General features: G+C 36.8%; 1 protein-coding gene across 8 annotated transcripts in view; it reads left to right on the top strand.

Moving 5' to 3' along the window:
• The window catches only part of tcf12 (transcription factor 12), a 192,666-nt gene that overhangs the window by 125,857 nt on the left and 46,335 nt on the right, over nucleotides 1-20,474 (top strand). For all 8 annotated transcript variants that reach the window (XM_087259091.1, XM_087259090.1, XM_087259087.1 and 5 more), the window contains exons 7-8: nucleotides 9,196-9,328; nucleotides 9,547-9,599. In XM_087259091.1, the coding sequence (XP_087115217.1) occupies nucleotides 9,196-9,328; nucleotides 9,547-9,599 (186 nt within the window). The remainder of the gene's footprint in view (nucleotides 1-9,195; nucleotides 9,329-9,546; nucleotides 9,600-20,474) is intronic.

The raw sequence follows: 20,474 nt of genomic DNA, 5'->3' as shown, positions 1-20,474 counted from the left end.
TAAATGTATTCACTTAATTCACACCCAAACTAAGCATGCATTATTAGTTTCAGAGGTTGTTATCTGGGAATAACATACCTTGGAATTTCATGATTGACCAAATAGAATGAAGTATTTTAGAGAGCTGTGTAAATAAAGCTGTATAGCATCTCCAAAGCATTAGTGTATAGTGCTATAACTGCTGCTTGTGTATTTCAGATTTTCTTTAAATGACAAACAAAAAGTACTTTGAGTATAGCAGTGCCTTTGCGAGCTTTTTTGTGAATCAAAACTAATTCAACACCTTTTTGCCCACCTTTTCATGCATCTCTCTGTTATCTCTGTTGGTTCGTAATATCTTTAGCAACATCACGCTACTGCTTGCCCTGCAGTTTTAATCTTTAACCTTGTCCTAGGAAATGTCATGATCCAAACATGAGAGATGGAAGAATACAGCAGTGATAAGAGGCAAGCTCTGCATTGGCCTGTAGGTAAAGCTCTGCACTCGTCCCCCGTGTGGAGGATTATTCTGATTGTTGCGGCAGGATTCGGTTGACAGATGACTGCTATTATCTCCAGCAATCTGCCTGACATTTCACTCAGGAAGATGATTGTTCAGATGTGAGCGGGCCCAGAAGCCCCTGTGATTCTGTCAAGTGCTCTTATAATGAACACTACTTCTCAGTATCCACAAGATTGACCAGACTGTCATGTAAGCCGAGTACTTGTTTTAAAGGCTAACGCATGGTGGGCAGTCATTTTCCTCTCACCTGCTAACACATGGCCCTGAACACACACACAAAGAGCTTTTGTCAGTATACTGTTGCCTTTTTTCATACGTTTACTTTGAATAAAAGGTCATTTGGGTTATTTCAAAATAAACATTTGTAAAATATATAAATCAACTGCTCAAATGCTGCACTGTAAAAAAATCTGTTCTGTAACTTTGTGATTATCAGCTTGTTTCTGTTTATTTAAAGTTTTGAATTACATTATGGGACTGTTTTCTCTGCTCTGTTTAATTTTGATGTACATAATTTAATTGTTAAGTTGGCTTTTATTGACGTTTTAGTTGTATGAAATAGGGATGCTCGATATTAGAAAAATCTGCCATTGCGATATTTAAAATTTCTGCAATATAAATACAATTTCACCAGATGAATTGAATAGCCCTATTTGGAAACAATGTATTAATTTTCAATCGATTGGCATGATTTTGTAGGGTAACAAATCATGCATGAAATGTAATATGCAAATATAAGAGTGAAATATACAGTGCTTAATGGTTTTCAGTGTATAGTTAAATCATATTCAGGTACAGAAATTGAAAAAAGCCAAACTTAAAATAACACTTTACTTATAAACAAGACTTATTAGACAATACTGTTTGTGTTTAAATAGTTCAATACAATTATTTTCTATAAAATATTGTGTCTGAACGCTCATAGTGCTTAAAAACATGCAAACGATAAACTTTTACTCCATTAAGATTAAACACTGCAATAACTACACAAATGTCATGTATTTTGGACTGTGGCTATATACTTCCAATATATATAAACTAATACAATCCCAACATTGCGTTATTGATGTTGAAATTATATATTGTGCAGCGCTAGTGTTCAGGTACAAGAATGCAAGAAACAATATAATAAATAATATTGAGACAATGAAGTCTCACAAAAAAACTAAGGTACTGGTAGTTTATTACCACAATGTAGATGAAAAATTCAGATTTATGGTAAAAAAAAAAACTTTGCTACGTATCTGTGGTTGCTAGAATGTTATCTTAGATGTGTAAAAATGTTTCCTAATTTCCTTTAAACTAACATATTTTTTATTATTTTATAGTATTATACACCAGTGTTTTGAAGTGTCAACATCTACACATCACACCTTTGTTACACAGACAAAAACGCAACCATACTCAAATGCTGACATGCAACGAATGCGAGGTAGTGTTTGAAGGTGTGAGACGCAGAGCACAGATTGTTCTGGAGGTAGTTAATAATATAATAACAGTAATACTAAAATGGTTAGGAGTTTTAGAATGGCCAAAACAACATTTTGGATGTTTAACAATGTGCTCAGCCTGCTGGTTTGTCATTTTTATCACATGATCTCTTATAACAAAATTATATGATGTTTTTAATGCACATACTGGAATTTATTCGGCAAAAGTGGTTCTATTGTAGTTTATGCGCTCACTCTTTTCTTATCGAATAAATATATCATACTTAGTTATGCGCATATGTTTTTTATACGGATTTTTAAAACTTATGCACATCATGGCGTTTCCAGCAACCGTTTTTTATGTGCATATCCAAAATGCGCATAAAAATAGGTTGATGGAAACTTAGCTGTGTCATTCACACAACTACTAAACATTCACAAATATTTATGTCACTCACAACTACTAAACACCATCATAGTAACACATAAAATTGTAAAAATGTGGTAAGCATCATTTATTAACATTAGATCTATTGTACATCACTGATGAGAAAAAAACTAAAAAGACTCACAGTAATTTAAAAAAATAAAAAATTAAATGTCATGAAGGAAATTCCTCGAAAGTCAGTTTACGGTTAGTAACCATAAATATTTTAAAAACCTACAGTTAACCAGGTTATGTTTTTACTGTAACATTTTTTAAAAATACCAATGAAATTATAGTCATTTTTTACAGTGCTGACTTTTGTATTTACAACACCGATCCAGGCAATTTATCACTTCAAACTATTAAAAATGTATATGTCAATAAAAATGTAATTTTTTTTTTTCATCAAAAGTTGTTGGAGAAAAGATCAAAATCCCATAATGCCATTCAAAAGCATTAAAAAAACGTGAATAACAAAATAGAGATAACTCAAATGTTGAGTTTGTTCATATTTTACAGAAATGTAGGTTGCAATAAGCTTAAGATTTGAAAACTGTCCAGCTTTGCATTGGATATGAACCATACCAGTCATGCAGCCTGCAAACGAGAGGTGCATTACTATATTTCTAAGCAGTAAGTTGAAAAAGCAAAGCAAAGATCTCAGTTGAATGTTGTAACTCGAAGTACGATTAACTGCTCAGCAACAGCGCCGGCAAGTTTTTCTTCAGAAAATGTCAATTTTGCCATCCATTCTCTATTCAATTTAACAAAGATCTCTTTAATCCCCTTTAGTTTCATGGAACCACCAGTTCTCTGAATGTAATCTTTAAATAGGATTCGACTAATTTCACATCACTATAATAAACCACAGCAAATCTCCCTAAAATCACTCTCTCCTGAGTGCTAAATTAGTATTCTATCTGTGTTTCATCTGACCCCAGTGCTTCCCCGTCTCGTTTTTGCATTGCGGCTAAAAGTAAGAAGATAATATTGCTGTGAGGATTTCATATCATTGAACAAAGGCAACACTAGTCAGTCTGTTTTGCCTTGTCAATGTCAATGATGCCGCCTCTCTGACAGCCTGTCACTTTCCCTCCTCATTCCTCCTGCAGTAAAGGAGAAACCAACCTGATTTTCACACGATCTGATGGCCCTTGTTTTAATCAGCTGAATTCAAGGAGTAGTGGCTATTTTAAGTGTTTCTTCTGTAGCCACAGTTGGGGCACTGATAATGACTTCTGACCAATTTTATTATGGGATATGTTTCCAGTATTGTTAATTAAAGATCCAGGTATTAATTAATTAATAAAATTATTATTATTTTTTTTTTGTCAACTGAAATCACAGAAAAGATTTTAGATTTTTTGTTATCAAAGAAATTAAATTTTTTTATTATTCTAAATATTATTTATAACATCTATGAATATATATTACACAATATATATGAGCAATATCACACGAGTAGCAGTGCGAAATAGCTGTATATTGGCACTGTCGATAAAGCCATATTGCATTGCTCTGAGTGTGAAAATGCGTTTATACACAGTATGAGGGCATAATCGTGTATATAAATGAAAATCAAACACGGAAAGTCTCAAAACCCTTTTGTAAGAGAAACTACTTTCTTCTGCCATTCATTCATATCTGCAGCTGACGGTCAGAACAGCAGAAACTGTTGCTACTTCACCAACATCACTTTAGAGCTAGTATTTAAATCAGTGGTCACTAAACTTGTTCCTGGAGGGCCGGTGTCCTGCAGATTTTAGCTCTAACCCTAATCAAACACACCTGAACAAGCTAATCAAGGTCTACTTGAAACATCCAGGCAGGTGTGTTGAAGCAAGTTGGAGCTAAACCCTGCAGGGACACCGGCCCTTCAGGATCGAGATTGGTGACCTCTGATTCAAATGATTCTCTAGTGTAATGTCTAAAGTGATGACCAAACTGTGTGAAAAAAGTGTGATTTTGTTGACATTTTAAGATTATAAGGCTGAACGGCATGAAATGCCACCAGTCTACAGAGATTTCCAAGTATTTCTCTGTTGCAATCAGGAGATCACAACAATTAAACCCCAGAAAACCAAAGCAATGCAATCTCTACCAGACTAACGTTGACAGGCTAATGCCTGCTGACGTTCTTTACCTTATAAATGATAAATATTTAAAATAGGCACTATCCTTATGAATAAACTGCATACTGTAGGTACAGTCTAAACAACTACATTCTTGCCTAAAAAAGCCTCAAGTACATTATGTTTTCCAACAGTTTATCGATTGGCTTCCACCTTTTGTGGGCGGAGTAATACAGAAGGGTGAGGAGGCTGTAGGAGTGCTGTTATTGCAGAATATCACACGGCTATCAGCCAGGCTATCAGATTCAAGAACTAGATAGAACAAAATACAAAAAACAGTAACATTTAATATATTATAATACATTTGAAATAATATAGATATATACATTGTTAATTTAATATAAAGTTATCTAAACCTAATAGAATACTAATACAACTGTAAAGATTATTATTAATACAAATGTGAATCGCACACAATAGCTTATTCAGATTTTGAATGTTAATTGTGATTGCAATGTTTATCAGACTTTTTATTCATTAAATTCTTTGCAACATGAAAATACATACAGTTGAAGTCAGAATTATTAACCCCATCTGAATTTTTTTCTCTTCTAGATTTTTTCAAAATGATGTTTAACAAAAGCTGTTTAGCATAAGGAAATTTTCACAGTATGTCTGATAATATTTTTTTCTTCTGAAGAAAGTCTTATTTGTTTTATTTTGGCCAGAGAAAAAGCAGTTTAATTTTTTTAAACCATTTTAAGGTCAAAATGATTCTCCTTTAAGCTATTTTTTTTTTGATTGTGTACTGAATAAACCATCGTTATACAAACACTAGCCTAATTACAATTAGTTAATCTAATCAACCTAGTTAAGCCTTTAAATGTCACTTTAAGCTTTACAGAAGTCTCTTGAAAAATATCTCTTAAAATATTATTTAATGTCATCAAGGCAAAGATCAAATAAATCAGTTATTAGAAGTGAGTTATTAAAACCGTTATGTTTAGAAATGTGTTAAAAAAAATCTTCTCTCCATTAAACAGAAATTGGGGGAAAAAAAATAAACAGGGGGGCTAATAATTCTGACTTCAACTCTATACACACGCAGGTGTTCACTATAGTCACATCATAAGATATGCAATGTTGAGTCTGAAGAACACATGATTTGTAGAGTTAACTATATAATAGATTGATGAACGGTTTACTATTTGCATATGTTTAAAACTTTTTGGCACAAAAAAGAAACTTGGTAGAACAAAGATTAATTGTTTTTAAGTATTTAAACAAAATTGATCTGATTTATGCAAAAAATGTATTCGAATTTTTATTTAGATTCTGGTCCATATCTACAACTATTTCAAAGTGAAAAAAAAGATTAGTTTACTTCTATTGACAGATAATTTTGCATGTTTTTAGCAAAAGAAAAAAAAACTTTTTTTTTTATTTCTTCTGAAGGTGAAAGTAAAACAATGTTTTTAGAAGCAAGACAAAGCAAAGTACAAAAAGCATTTTTTGCATTGTGATTATTCAAGTTCTGTATCTGAATAGAGTTAGACTTTCCAGAAAACCGTCAAATTGAGTTATTAAACCATCTTGGGAAACTATATACTGGCAATATCATATTTATATATCGTGCAGCCTTATAACACGCACACGTGCACACACACACACACGCACGCACGCACACACATACCACATATTTATATTCATTATACATTTTAAAATCTATGTAAAAAGATTGTCAAATAATAATAAAGTTACTGATGTTGTGAGTAAATAGCTGATATAAAGAATTATTAAACTGTATTAATTAAGTTAAATAGCTAATAAAAGGAGTTTGTAGACTGTCACAAAAAGAGATGACAGAAAATAAAAGACTACCATACAGTACAAAGCACGATGGCTGAATGTACGATGAGTTCATAAATTGTGTTAAGCTATGAATGAAGATTTGGTACTTCACAGAAGGCCACAATCAGACCTCATTACAGAATAAAAAATAAAAACCCAGAGTTTTTCTGCTCTTTCCTCTTTTTTACCCACACAATTGTGCAGTTATTGATGTGAGAGTGCCAGCAGCTCACTGAAGTCCAAGGAGGAATCGATCCAATCAGTCTGACCTACTGATTCCCTCCCCTTCTGCTCTCGCTGAAGCGCTATTGATCAGGCCTGATCGCGGCCCCGGGACACATCCACGCTGGGCCAGAGACACATCCACACGCTTAAAGGAGCAGTGAGGCAGGGGGGTACGACAGCGGCCCCGCACAAGCCTCATTAAACCATCTGTCTGATCTCAGGAGCTGTCAACTCCCCTGGAAGAAAAAAAAAAAAAAACTCTGCCGGCTTAACTTGACAAAACACCCGGTATAGAGTCCATGAAGTGGACAGGGCCAGTAGACTGTCGACGGAGAGCCAATTACGTGAGGAGAGAGCAGAGACAGTGGCCCGAAAGCAGCGTCTGATGACCGAGAGATTAGCACAGACTTCAGGTTTTGTAAATGGTTTTCCCTGAGGCTGTCGCACCCTTGACCAACATCCGGGCCGAGCGACGGAGTGGCAAACTAGGTTAAGAGGCCAATTAGAGAAGAAGCTCAATTAGCCTAATCGTCTGCTGAGTTATAGGGTAGTGTGAGGAGGGGGAGGAAAGACCGACTGGCTGAGAATAGAAGGAATCAGGTAACAGGAGTCATACTGGGAGACTCAGCGTGTATTAGAGGGAAGCTCTTCACTACTGTACTGCGCTACTTAACGTGACGCAAACTAAAGTCACGCGGATGAGTCTGTGTGTTTGTTTGTGTGTGTGTGTATGTGGGTCAAAGATTAGACGACTCATTTTAAATACAAATTGTATTTTTAAAGTGATGTTTTTATACATAAAAATCATGTTGAATGTGTCTAACTTTAGGTTTTAATGATGGACTGTAAAAACATATGTGAAAAAGTTGATTCATTCTCATTCAGTTTAGAATGAGGAGTTATTTATGATAAAACTACATGATTGTTCTGACCTTTACTTAAAAAATATTGTTTCAAAAAATAATAATAATCATTCTCATTTTTAAATAATTATAAATGTTGATTATAAATGATTATAAATGTATAAATGTCTTGGCAGTTGGAAAGGTGAGTTTAAAGGGCAATGTCAGAGTACAAAAATGAAAAATGAATTAGACTGTGCTATTGACCAACTAAAAGCTGGTCCTAAAAGTCCAACGCAGGCCACGTTAGTTATATGTCTTTGCAGGTCCAAACGCTTACAGATTGCTTAATACACACAGGATGTACAGCAATACACAAAAATCTTTACATGTGAAAAAGAATTAAAGGATTAAATGTTACAAAAATTGTTATTTATTTTATTTTAATTTTTTCGTTTATTGACAACTATTTGTTTTTGTATAATGTTATTATTATTGTTACTATTATTTATTATTTGCATATTTATATTTGTTTTAATAAAAACAAGTTTAGATATGTGTACCTGGAGATGTCTGCATCACCATATGGGCATTAAGAATAGGATGTGTGTTTGGATAAAACTCATTTTTTTGACCAGACTTCATTATTATTGTTTATTTATTTCTTTTGCTAGAAATTAGAACTGGATTTAGAAATAGTATTTAGACAAATCTTTGTGCTTTAAAAACTAAATCAAGTATATAGGTTGATGGATTCTTCAGTGGAGTGCATACAACACTGTTTCTTTATCCATGAAAGTAAAGGAGTAAAAGGAAAGTAAAGAGAAAGTAAAGAGGTCGAATGAAAGTGGCTTGCTCTTTATCCTCGTGCTGCAGATGCTCTGTTTAACTGTTTTCTCAATAGTGAAGCATTCTGTTTTTCCACTTACAAAGTTGACCATGTAAATAGCAAATGCGCCACAGCACAACGTAACTGATTCTTAAAGGGAATGTGAGATGAGACTCTGATTGGTTTAATGCAGGTTATGCTCAAAACACACCCAGAACTCATTAAAAGAATAAGCTCAACCCTGTTAGACCATGTGCCGGGGTACATTTTTCCATCCTTAACATAGCAAAAGTAGATTATGCCATGCCCTTAATGCTTTTGTTCAATGCCCTTTAGACTTTGCCCCTAGATCATAAAAATAGAGCTCTGAGTCTTTTTTGGTTAATAGATCACAATAGAGCTAGAATTAATTATAAAATCAAGCAATGTATTCAATTTAATTTAACAGACATCAATTTTACACATTTTAAAATGTATTCACATAGAAAAGAGTTTTAAATTGAAATTGAAAAACAGAATTAAAACTGTATTTTAATCAAATAAATGTACACTAAATTAGATAGATAGATAGATAGATAGATAGATAGATAGATAGATAGATAGATAGATAGATAGATAGATAGATAGATAGATAGATAGATAGATAGATAGATAGATAGATAGATAGATAGATAGATACATACATACATACATACATACATACATACATACATACATACATACATACATACATACATACATACATACATACATACATACATACATACATACATACATACATAGATTGATACATAGATACATACATAGATTGATACATAGATAGATCGATAGATGACAAATATGGAGTTTGAATATATGTTTTTTTATGCTCTGTCATGTGAAAGGAGTTTGTTTATTATTAAAATTTACCTGCTGCATTTCTCTTTTTTAGGATGTTTTTTTTATCATTTGTGTTGGATGTTCCCTTTATATGTATATAGGATCTCAGTCTTGAATTCTCATCTTTTCTCTCTCCAGTCCAATCTGAGGTCAGATATCCAGCTGGCCAGCCCAGGACCCGTCACCACCCCTGGAAAGTCGCCCACTCCATTCTACTCTTATACTGGCCCCAATCCAAGAAGACGCCCGCTCCAAGACTCGGCTTCAATGGGTCAGTGCCCATCAAATGCCCATGACATCATGCTTAGATTTGCTAATAAAGAGAAAAAGTTCATGTTTAGGAATTCCTCGATTTCAGCTGCACTAATGCTCTTAAATTTGTCTTCATAAACCTAATCAAAAAGACATCTGACTGAGTGCCTCCACATGCTTGTTTGTTCTTTCCCCCCCTTCAAATGTCTCAAAGTTGTTTTTGTATTCTCTCCACAGATCCTCTGCAAACAAAGAAAGTGCGCAAGCCCCCTCCCGGCCTGCCTACATCTGTGAGTACAGCATCATTTCATCTTCCTGCCATCTCTTTGCTTTAAAAATAGATGCTGGTGCGCAATACAACCACAACAGACACGTTTAATGAAAGCCGGAGGAGCGGCAGCACACGCACTTTTCAATTCTGTCTTATCAAAGTCGTCCTCTGACACAGCGGCATCACGTACCTGTGCGCATGTCAAACACGAGCACACAAGAGGCCAGAACCTGCCTGTGTTTGCGAATCCAGCGTTCGGTGTTGGTGTGCAGCAACGATGGCTGATTGATTTGTGAGGCCGCTCCGTCAGCGCTTGGCCCCCTTTTCTTCCCTTTCCCGTGGGGACAAGGGCTCAGGGACACGAGCTGTCATGCCGCATCCCCGCCACAGCTCTTTTGATGTTTAATTAGTCATTATGTAGCCAGAACAGGAGGACAGACAGAGATTAATAACGCAGAATTGGGGGGAAATTTCCATGGGCGATAATCCCGGTGGAGCGGGAGACATTAGGATTCGGAGGAAGTGTGGAGCTCAGCTTGACTCCGCCTGTGACCTCAGTGCGCCCAATTCCCTCCCATCCATTCTTCATGCATAAATCGCACATTTGAGCAGTCATTGTGGGGAAACGGAGGGCAGATAGTGAAAGCCTCCTTTTAGATTCGCCCTCGAACTGCAGGGCTGGTCGCGGTGAATGCGCTCCCAGATGCAGCGGCTTTAGCACGAGGATCCCCCTCACGTTAATACGGCGGGATTGGGTTTCCTCCTGCAGAACAAAACGGGGCCTTTGAGGGCCTTGTGGCGGCAGGATTAGTCTTCGTGAGCTCTCAATAATCGCACTGTGCACAGGAGAGAAATCAAGCACCAGTATTTCAGAATTTGCGCACTTTTGTCTTGAAATTTGGGTTTGAATGGTAACTCGTCTGAAACAGAGTTGCTCCGGTGATATTCGACTTAGAGGAAACTGGGAGCCAGATAGTTTTCTCTACTTATGCTGAAGGAAAAAACAAGGGAAGACGAAAAAAATGGAGGGGTGGGGTGATAAGGGTGTTGAGGAGAGATTGGTGGCCTCGTGGGGTACATGTCTTTGTTGTGTAAATGGACATAGGGCTTTTATTTGTCACTACTTAACACATGGCCGCAGGTGCACTTGTGTGACTCATAACTCAAAGCAGCTCAATTCAGCAAAGGCTTGAGCACTGGAGCTGCACGCCGCCAATATAAACCTCAGCTCTTGTAAGAAAGGCCAGATTCTCTTAAAATCACACTCATGGCAGATAAGAGCAGTGCCTTCGTTTACATTCTAATTGTATATTTAATTTACACCCCAAAAAAGGAGATTTATTAAAGAAGAAACCATTTTTTTATTGTGTACATTCAACAATATCTTTACCTTTTGGGAAAATTGTTTGTAGGTTTTGCACAGGGCTGTTTTATAAAATGGCTAGTTTTTTTTTTTCTCCAGAAGTTATGATTGTTTCAAAAGTTGTGAATGTTTTTTTTATTTTTTATTTTTTATTTAGTCTCATCAGTTCCTGTTTGGCTGGGAAATCGTAGAACAGTGCAGTGTTACCAAATATTTAGTGTAGAAAATTCAAGATGTACAGTTGAAGTCAAAATTATGAACCCCCTTCTTTATTTTTCCCCAATTTTTGTTTAACAGAGAGAAGATTTTTTTCAGCAAATTTCTAATCATAATAGTTTTAATAACTCATTTCTAATAACTAATTTATTTTATCTTTGCCATAATGACAGTAAATAATATTTGACTAGATTGGTTTCAAATCCCTTCTATAGAGCTTAAAGTGACATTAAAAGGCTTAACTAATTTAATTAGGGCAACTAGGCAGGATAGGGTAATTAGGCAAGTTATTGTATAACCATAGTTTGTTCTGTAGACTATTGAAAAAATATATACAGTTTAAAGGGGCTAATAGTTTTGACCTTACAATGGCTTTTCTGACTTCAACTGTATATGCAAGTTGGGTGTACATATTTTAAAATAAACAAAGATTAAATAATTCCAACATTTCTAGCCTATTAAACTGTATGTCTGTTATAACTATTCAGATAAATTGCTAATTTTGTGCATGTGATCACATTTATATAGCACACACTAAGTTATCTTTAAAGTCAATTAAATGCATTTTTTAAAGAACAAGTTGTTTAGCAAATTATAATATAAGATCTTTATATTTGAGCTCTTTTCTAAGATATCCAAACCTTCAGAAATAATTTGAATAGTTACAAACACCCATTACCTCCATTTGACCAGTTTAAATATTTTACTTTACTAAGGCCCAATCCCAATTCTTCCCTTTGGTGTCCCAATTCTCTTTAGCGTTTAGGCATAGGGCTAAGGGGAAGGGGTAGATAGCCCTTGAAACTGAGATTTTTCAGCACCACACTTGAAACCAAGGAGTACGAAAATTTCTCAGAATATACGATCTATGATGGCAGCATGATAACATGAGATTGTTGCCTTCAGTGAATTCCTGAAGATAAATACAAAAAAAAAAAACCCACAACTGGAATAGCTACAGCAGTCGTGATCATCGATTTCATATGAAGTAAGAGTTTGCGATGACATATGATGACTTGCGCAGGTGTAGTAGAGCTGTCCTGATGGGGGTAAAATTTGTAGCCTTTCCCTTCCCTTAATAATAATAATAAAATAATAATAATAATAATAATAATAATAAAACATCTTATCTTACATATTTCATTATTAAATATGCTGTAATACTCAAACGATGAGGCCCAATTCATAATTTTGTTGTTTTTATCAACAACAACTTTACCCGTCTTTCGGATGAGACGTTAAACCGAGGTACTGACTCTCTGTGGTCATTAAAAATCCCATGGCACTTCTCGTGAAAGAGCAGGGTTGTAACCCCGGTGTCCTGGCCAAAGTCCCTCTATCGGCCCTTACGATCATGGCCTCCCTATCATCCCCATCCACCGAATTGGCTCTATCACTGTCTCTCCACTCCACCAATAGCTGGTGTGTGGTAAGCGCACTGGCGCCATTGTCCTGTGGCAGCCGTTGCATCATCCAAGTGGATGCTGCACACTGGTGGTGGTGTGGAGAGACCCCCCCTCATGATTGTGAAGCGCTTTGGGTGTATGGCCATACACAATAAATGCGCTATATAAATTCACATTACATTTATCCAGTGTTTGTATACAATCTTATAAAATGATTAATTGAAGCATAATTAAAGAATTGCATCTTAAATGTAAATGTAGGGATTTATTCAGAGGAATTTATTGCAGCACCCTTTTGAAATTGATCTGGGTGTTTTCATCCAGAATTTTGAATGCAATTTTCCAACATATGTGCAAAAACATGGTTGGAAACCTGTTTGGATTGAATCCTTTTTGTGTGACAGCCATCAGTCATCATTATTGGATAAACTTTGAAAGTTCTAGGTGTAGTCCAAAGGTGTAAAAGTGGGCTATGGTAGGCACAGGTGCACCTGCAGAGCCATGTCAGGTTGCTGGGGCAGCTGTGTGTGTGTGCGAGTGTGTGTGTGCATGCAGTCTGCAGGGTACCTGTACAGTGGGCTCGCAGCTGCAGATGCCTGTGAAAGCTTTTGCTTGTGTAAGCAGACGAGCCCCACTAGAGGCCCGTAGAGCTGCTTGATAAACAAAATGAACACAATGCTTCCCATCATCAGGCCCTCCGCAGGGAATACAACCCCCAACTCACCTAAAAATACTTTAACTATTTACCTCTTACCAGCTCATCACTTTTTTTAAGCGCAACGAGGCTGATGGATCGGCGTAGTTTACACGTGGATGTAAATATTTATGGAATAACATCCGCTTCGTTTTCGAGAGGCGAGGGCATTCTTTACGACATAAAGGCCCAAATAAGACATGGCAGCAGATTGAGGACGTACAAATATTTATAACCGTGCTTGATTTGTGTGCTTGCTGTTTTGGGAAGCCGAGGAAGCCACATTAACCCTTGAACTGCAGGGAAAGGTTCAGAGAAAAGATAGCGGATGTTTGGTGTCCGGTCACTAAACACTTCAATATTAGAAACACTGGAAGAAGGGCTTATGGTTTTATGAGGGAAATGTAATAGACTGTTTTCTTATTCAGTAGCTTTGAATTAAGGCATACGTTACACTTGTAATAATGTGTTGTTGTTTTTTTACTTTAGAACTTGTGTAAATAATAGCAAGTCAATGCTATTTTAATGTTCTGATTGTACTATTATATATTTTTAAATATTGGATTAATGTTTATTTTTTGTTTGCATTTGCTGTTGTTAATATTATCTTTTTAATCTGTTTATGTTGTTTTAAATAGAATAGGTCTTTCTTAAATGTGCGTTTTTCAAAGAATTGTTAGCAATACACATATATCACGTATGCATATATGGTTTTTACATTTTACGTTACCTTTATTTCAGTTTTTATTGTTTTGTCATTTACAGTAACCTTGGCATATAAATCAAGGACTTAGATTAGCTCTTGACATTAGTGGGGACATACATCCCTAGAGCGCATGCATTGAACAGTACAATTCTGTTTTGCGCTTTTAAAAACATGAATAAACTTAATGTAAAAGAAAAAAACACTTAATAATACAAATAACAATTGCGTCACATGCTACGAATGTCAATTTACAAGATTTTACTGCAGTCGGGCTTTGAGTAGGTATGAATGTAGAGAAATTTAGAGAGGTATGTGATTCAATTTAACTGTTTCATCGTAATTATTGTTTTTTATAACCATGGAGGCCAAAATCGAAAGGGAATTTTTATTAATTGCACTGCCTTGGTTAATAGTTTTACAGTGAAATCATAGCGAACTTGACTTTGTGCATGTGTAGGTTGCTAAGGGTTGACCGAGCATTATTTTATTTTAAAGTCGATTCAGTTATACTGTAAGTAAGGACATTTCAGTATGTTGGTGGGGACATGTCCCCTTCGTCCATGCCAATTCTCTGCCCTTAATATAAATGTATTTAATCAAATCACAGACTTTGCAATATGATTATTACACTAAGCCATAAACAAAAGTGCAGATCTTTTCTGTTTCCTTTTACAATGCCTGACTAGTAGTTTTACTGACTGCTAATGTGTGTGTGTTTGAGCAGATGAGCTGCTCTGAGCATGGCAGACGCGTGTGCTGCAGGTTGCATGTGCGTCTGGCACAGCAGCAGCTATGCTGTCAGGCAGCTGTGTGGGCACCTGTGCCGAAGGACCCCAGCCCTCCTGACAGCCAGAAAACCAAGTCAGAGGCGAATGAACGGCCCCATGACTTTGGGCAAGTAACTGCATCTTGTGGGAGATTTATACTTGGCTGAGAGCCTGGAGCTGCAGCCTATGTGTGTAAATAGCTCTGCTTTTTTTAAACACCCTTGTCACGGCCACGACTGTTTGATGTGACACTGCCTGCACCGGGGCGCCCAGAAGAGATGATCGGAGAAAAAGGGAAAAGAGGCAAGGAGAGAAAGCAGCAGGGAGCGCTCGCCTTCCTCCAGGGCCCTTTGCATGCAAGAACACTGGCTGTGAATGACAAAAAAGATTGTCATTTGCTCCTGACAGATCGCTCGGGCATCTTCGCTCCAGCACAAGTTGCACTTAGCGAGGAAACGAGCACCAGGAGAGAAGTGAGAAGAAGGTTATGATCCACTGTGGCGACAAGGACATGAGACTAGCGCCTGAAGCTCAGAGGATGTCAGTTTGACTGAAGCTCCTCCATTCAGAAGATTCATCCTGCGTTTTTGACTAGACAGCCATCTACAGGCCATGCAAGCTGATGCAGGTCAACAGCACTGCCACACTGGGGTTTTTGTGTCCCCTAGTTGTTCTGGGTTGTTTCCCCCTCCTTTTTTGTGTGTGTTCCGTACTCCCTTTGAACCCCCTGTCTCTAATGCAAGGTCACAACCTGGCAGTGAAGACCCTGTGTAGTCGGACATGCCTTGGGATAAAAGGCCCCACTAAAGCTCTGTAAAGAATAACAGTACAGTTTGATGTAGGTCTTTCATGTGGCCACCGCTCTTTGTTCTGGAGAAAATCTCTGTTCTCTTTTTTGCTTTTGTGTTTCCTCGGTGCTGTTTTTTTTTGTTTTTTGTTTTTGACGGTCTCGTATCTCTATTTTAAAGAGCATATCCTGCTACTAGGGATGCCGAATAAAAAGTGTGTTTGAGTTGATTTCTGTGAGCTTACGTTCTCGCACTCTCAGGTCATCACCTCTCATGACCTATGTGTTCAGACATGTCGTGTAGCTTTTAATAGTGCTCTTCTTGATCCTCAGACATCCCACTTCCTCCCAAATTTAGTGGATATTTGGGCTCATTATAGCTCACTTGTAACCCATATGTCTGTCTGGGGTTTGTCCTCTAGGCTATTAGGTCATAATCCTGCCAGCAGAGGGCACTGCACTGGGTCAGTGTATTGTTAGCTGTACTTTAGAGACAACATTGAGTGGAAGGAATTAAGTCTGACAAACTTCCCTATATAGTAGGTCATCTTCAAAGGGGAATATTAATCATTAAACTGACTTATTATGATCAACAATAGGTTATCTGTAGGTTATCCTATAGCAAACTCTACATACAAAGCTTAATAGCACAACAAACACAAACTTAATCACACCCTTTTATTTAAAAATGTAAATAACAACACATTTTGTGCCATGTGAGCCTTACATTTAGCAAATAATTCAATTTATATAGGTTGTTGATAAATTGACACTGAAACAAGTACTCTTAAGTCACAGTGGCTCAGTGGTTTGCACTGTCGCCTCATAGTAAGAAGGTCGCTGGTTCAAGTCCCGGCTGGGAGAGGCATTTCTGTGTGGAGTTTGCATGCTCTCCATGTGTTCGTGTGAGTTTCCTACAGGTGCTCCGGTTTCCCCCACTGTCCAAATGCATGCGCTATAAGGGAATTGAAAAAAGTAAACTGGCCGTAGTGTATGAATATTTCCCAGTACTGGGTTGCAGCTGGAAGGGCATCTGCTGTGTAAAACATATAATGTATAAGTTGGTGGTTCATTCCACTTTGGTGATCCTTAATGAATAAAGGGACTTAGCCAAAGGAAAATGAATGAATGAATAAGAACTGTCTCTTACTTGTATATATTATTTTACCAAACTAGAATTGCGTGTATTTGTAATTATATATTAGAGCTGCACGATGTTGGAAAAATCTAACATTGTGATCATTTGTTATTCTGCTATATATGTTGCGATATGAATCCGATTTACAAATAATGACTTTTATATTATTGTTTGTAAAGACTTAATCATTTTAGATTGATTGGGGTGGTCCTGGGGAGTGCATCTGAATAAAATACGATGAACTATCTACACGCATAGATAAATACAATGAAGGTAAAAGATGCAAAGGAAATAAACAGTGTTTTATTGTTTTCAGAGGAGTCTAACAGTGTTCCAGTATACAGTAATTGAATAATTAAATGTGAAATAATACTGCATAGTCTATGTTGTTGAAATAATCATTTAAGAAAAATCATTAAAGTTGTGAATGCTTTTTTATGAATGCTTTTAAAATTCCTAATACAGTCATAGACCTCAAAAACACATGCAAATGATGAATTAAAATTCAGACTGTGCTCGTGATGTTTTTATTGCAATTGATCACATTGCGATATCGATGCCGAAGCAATATATTTTGCAGCCTTATTATATCAAGTCAAGTCGAAGTTTAGTGTCATTCAGCTACATGTGTGGACATACAGAGGAACGAAATGTCATGTCTCGCAGGACAAAGGTGCAACATAAATTAATCATAAATACAAACACAACACTAGGCATAAAAGCTATTTTAAAAAAACCTATGCATAACTAACATATACAGTACTCCACTGTAAAACCCAACAGGCAACTTGATCAAATGAAATGAGTGTAGTTAACTCAAAATTGACTGAAAGTTAATTCTACTCATTTGAAAAAATTTTGAACTCAGTGTTGAAGATAATGAGTTAATTAAATACCTCATAACTTCAACTTAAATGGAGTAAGTTCACAGTGCTCATATAGATTCGTTTTTGAACTTAAATGATTTGTAGCAATCGGTTTCCTCAAACGGTTTGAGTTGCCTTAACTTACTGGCTTTTACAGTACTCAGTTGGTTTGAATTATCTTCATTTATTGGGTTTTACTGTGCTCAAATTGGTCCTTTTACTCAAATGGTTGAAGTTCACAGTGCTCATTAGGATCAATTTTTGAACTTAAATGGTTTGTTGCAATCAGTTTCCTCAAACGGTTTGAGTAAAATGCTGTGGTTTTACAGTGTACTTAAGATACTTAACTATACACATAAGATTTAAATATACAGTACTCATAAGATACTTAACTATACACATAGGATAGGCCATACAAGTACTTTTACATAACACTGAACATTTTTTTGCAGAATATTGTAAAAGAGAGGCATTAAAGGTGAATATTGTGAAAAAGAGTTATTTAAGGTTGGAGCAAGCAATGCAACATGATTGTGGTACATTTGTAGTAAACATCATTTTCCATTCTTGTAAGATGGAGTTTAGATAAAGTGTCAGGTGCGTAAGAGAAAAGAGTGTTTCTACAGGTGGTTTGTCAAGCCCACTCACCTGTATGAAGCACAATTTGAAATTTAAATTTCATTTATTCAATTTGAATATATCAATTATATTGAAATGGCATACTATAATCATGACTACACAGAAAACCTAATAGTTTTCTAACTACTTGAATGCCAATACATTTTTTTCATCGTAAATAGTAATTCTACATTTCAACATCAAAATTTTGTCAGCATAGAAAAGTGTATTAAAATGCGATTCAAAAGCAACAATAAACAGCAACACACCAATAAATCATGATGAGCTATGGACATTCATTCATTCATTTTTCTTTGGGTTCGTTCCTTTATTAATCAGGGGTCACCACGTCAACTTATACCACGTCAACTTATCTAGCATATGTTTTACACAGCGGATGCCCTTCCAGCTGCAACCCAGTACTGGAATACACCCATACACTCATTCACATACACACACCCATGCACTATGGGCAACTTCCCCTATAGCGCATGTGTTTAGACTGTAGGGAAAACCAGAGCATCTGGAGGAAACCCACACAAACACGGGGAGAACATGCAAACTCCACACTGAAATGACAACTGGTCCAGCCGGGACTCAAACCAGCCACATTCTTGCTGTTTGGTGATAGTGCTAACCACTGAGCCACCGTGTTGGCTAAGCTGTGGACAGTTTCTGATAATACAGTACACAGTCTTAAAACACAACATATAGATTAATTCAACACTATAACATAACTCTTAACTGTATATATGAATTAATGTTAATATGGCATCATTTCAGTAGCATTTATTAACACTTTAAGTGTAGCACAGATCCAATATGTAATCTATTTTATTAACTTCAATTAAAACCTCATAAATTTGCACACCTACCTTTGTAGTCATTTTAATTAGCTGTACATGAAAAACATGTAGGCTATAGTATGTTGTCGCTGAAATCGACAGGCAAGCACATGTGTGTTCATGTGTGTCTATCTGAAAGGATATGAGCTCATCAGATAAGTGATTAGATTGATGCTCCTGGTTTGAGTTTGATGCTGAACAGAGACGCGAGCACCTCTTTATCAGAGAACGAGTCTTTTTATCTGTTTAGGCCACAAATCTACCTCAGACTTCAGAGACCTTCAATCTGAAGCTCACAAACATCAGATATGCGCTGCTTTCATCTACGCATGAGAGTACAGCCAAGAAATACGCTGTAATTTAGACTCCCATTAAGACCGCAAGTCACCGTAAATAGATTTGTTTGTATTATGCGTGAATGTACTGCCTCACAGCAGTGGTCACTTTAAGAGCGTGCTCTGTCAACAGTCAGAGCTGATTATCTTAACATGCGATGTGTTTAAAGCGCAGCTAATCTGAGCTGCACTAGCATGAATTACCTGGCTGGAGCGCAGGCCTCACGTGAGCCCCAGACGCACTGGTTGTAGGTCAGCAGACAGCAGATGTCACCTGTAGAGAAGGTGTCAGTGTGGGCTGTATGGGTGCTGGTGCAAGTCAGGTAAGTGGGTGAGCCGCTTTCGTCTTGCTTGATGTCAGGTAGATACACCGTAATTGGATGAAGCTCTGTTGCTTGTCTAGTGCGTTGGCCCAGACACGCAAGACTACTTGAAAAGCTGAAGCTCTCTCCTGCACCTTGATGAAAGGGCCCCGGCGGATTTATCATGTCTGGAGGAGAGGCTCGCTAAATACCGGTGTTATTCTAATATAATGTTCGTGCCGTCTTCTCTGTGTGTTTTGTCTAGGCGCTGTCCTCAGGCAGGGAAACATTAATCATTACAAGCACATAACAGAATGCTCATAAGCCCACGAGACCCGTGGAGAGAGATTTTCCTCCTAATGTGTTGTGATGAATGGCCTTATCGAAACACAAAGATGTTAAATTAGCTTGTATGGGCTGAGATGAGCATTCTGCATGTTTCTAATTTGCAGACGTGGGATGTGTGTGGGGATGTTTATGTGGAAGTGTCTCGTTTGCAGATTGATTAGTGGGACAGACTGTCTGCAACACCTATTACATTTAAACTTCCTAATCCACACGATCAGTACAGGTGAATCCCAGACCTCCTGTGTCTACGGTGTGTTGAAGATCTGGGTTGAATTAACACTGTCCTGACTACTGCAGGTGCAGCTCTTCAGCACAGTGTAGTGCACTTTCTAGTAGTTATATATGACCTCACTTAAATCATAAATGAATATATATATACAGTTAAAGTCGGAATTAATAGCCCCCCTTTGAATTTCCAAATGATGTTTAACAGTGCAAGGAAATATTCATAGTATGTCTGATAATATTTTTTCTTCTGAAGAAAGTCTTATTTGTTTTATTTC

Source organism: Danio rerio, chromosome 7 (genome assembly GCF_052040795.2).
Source record: "Danio rerio strain M-AB ecotype USA chromosome 7, GRCz13ab, whole genome shotgun sequence".
Lineage (NCBI taxonomy): Eukaryota > Metazoa > Chordata > Actinopteri > Cypriniformes > Danionidae > Danio > Danio rerio.
Note: the sequence above shows the minus strand (reverse complement) of the source record. Positions and strands in the feature narration are given on the sequence as shown.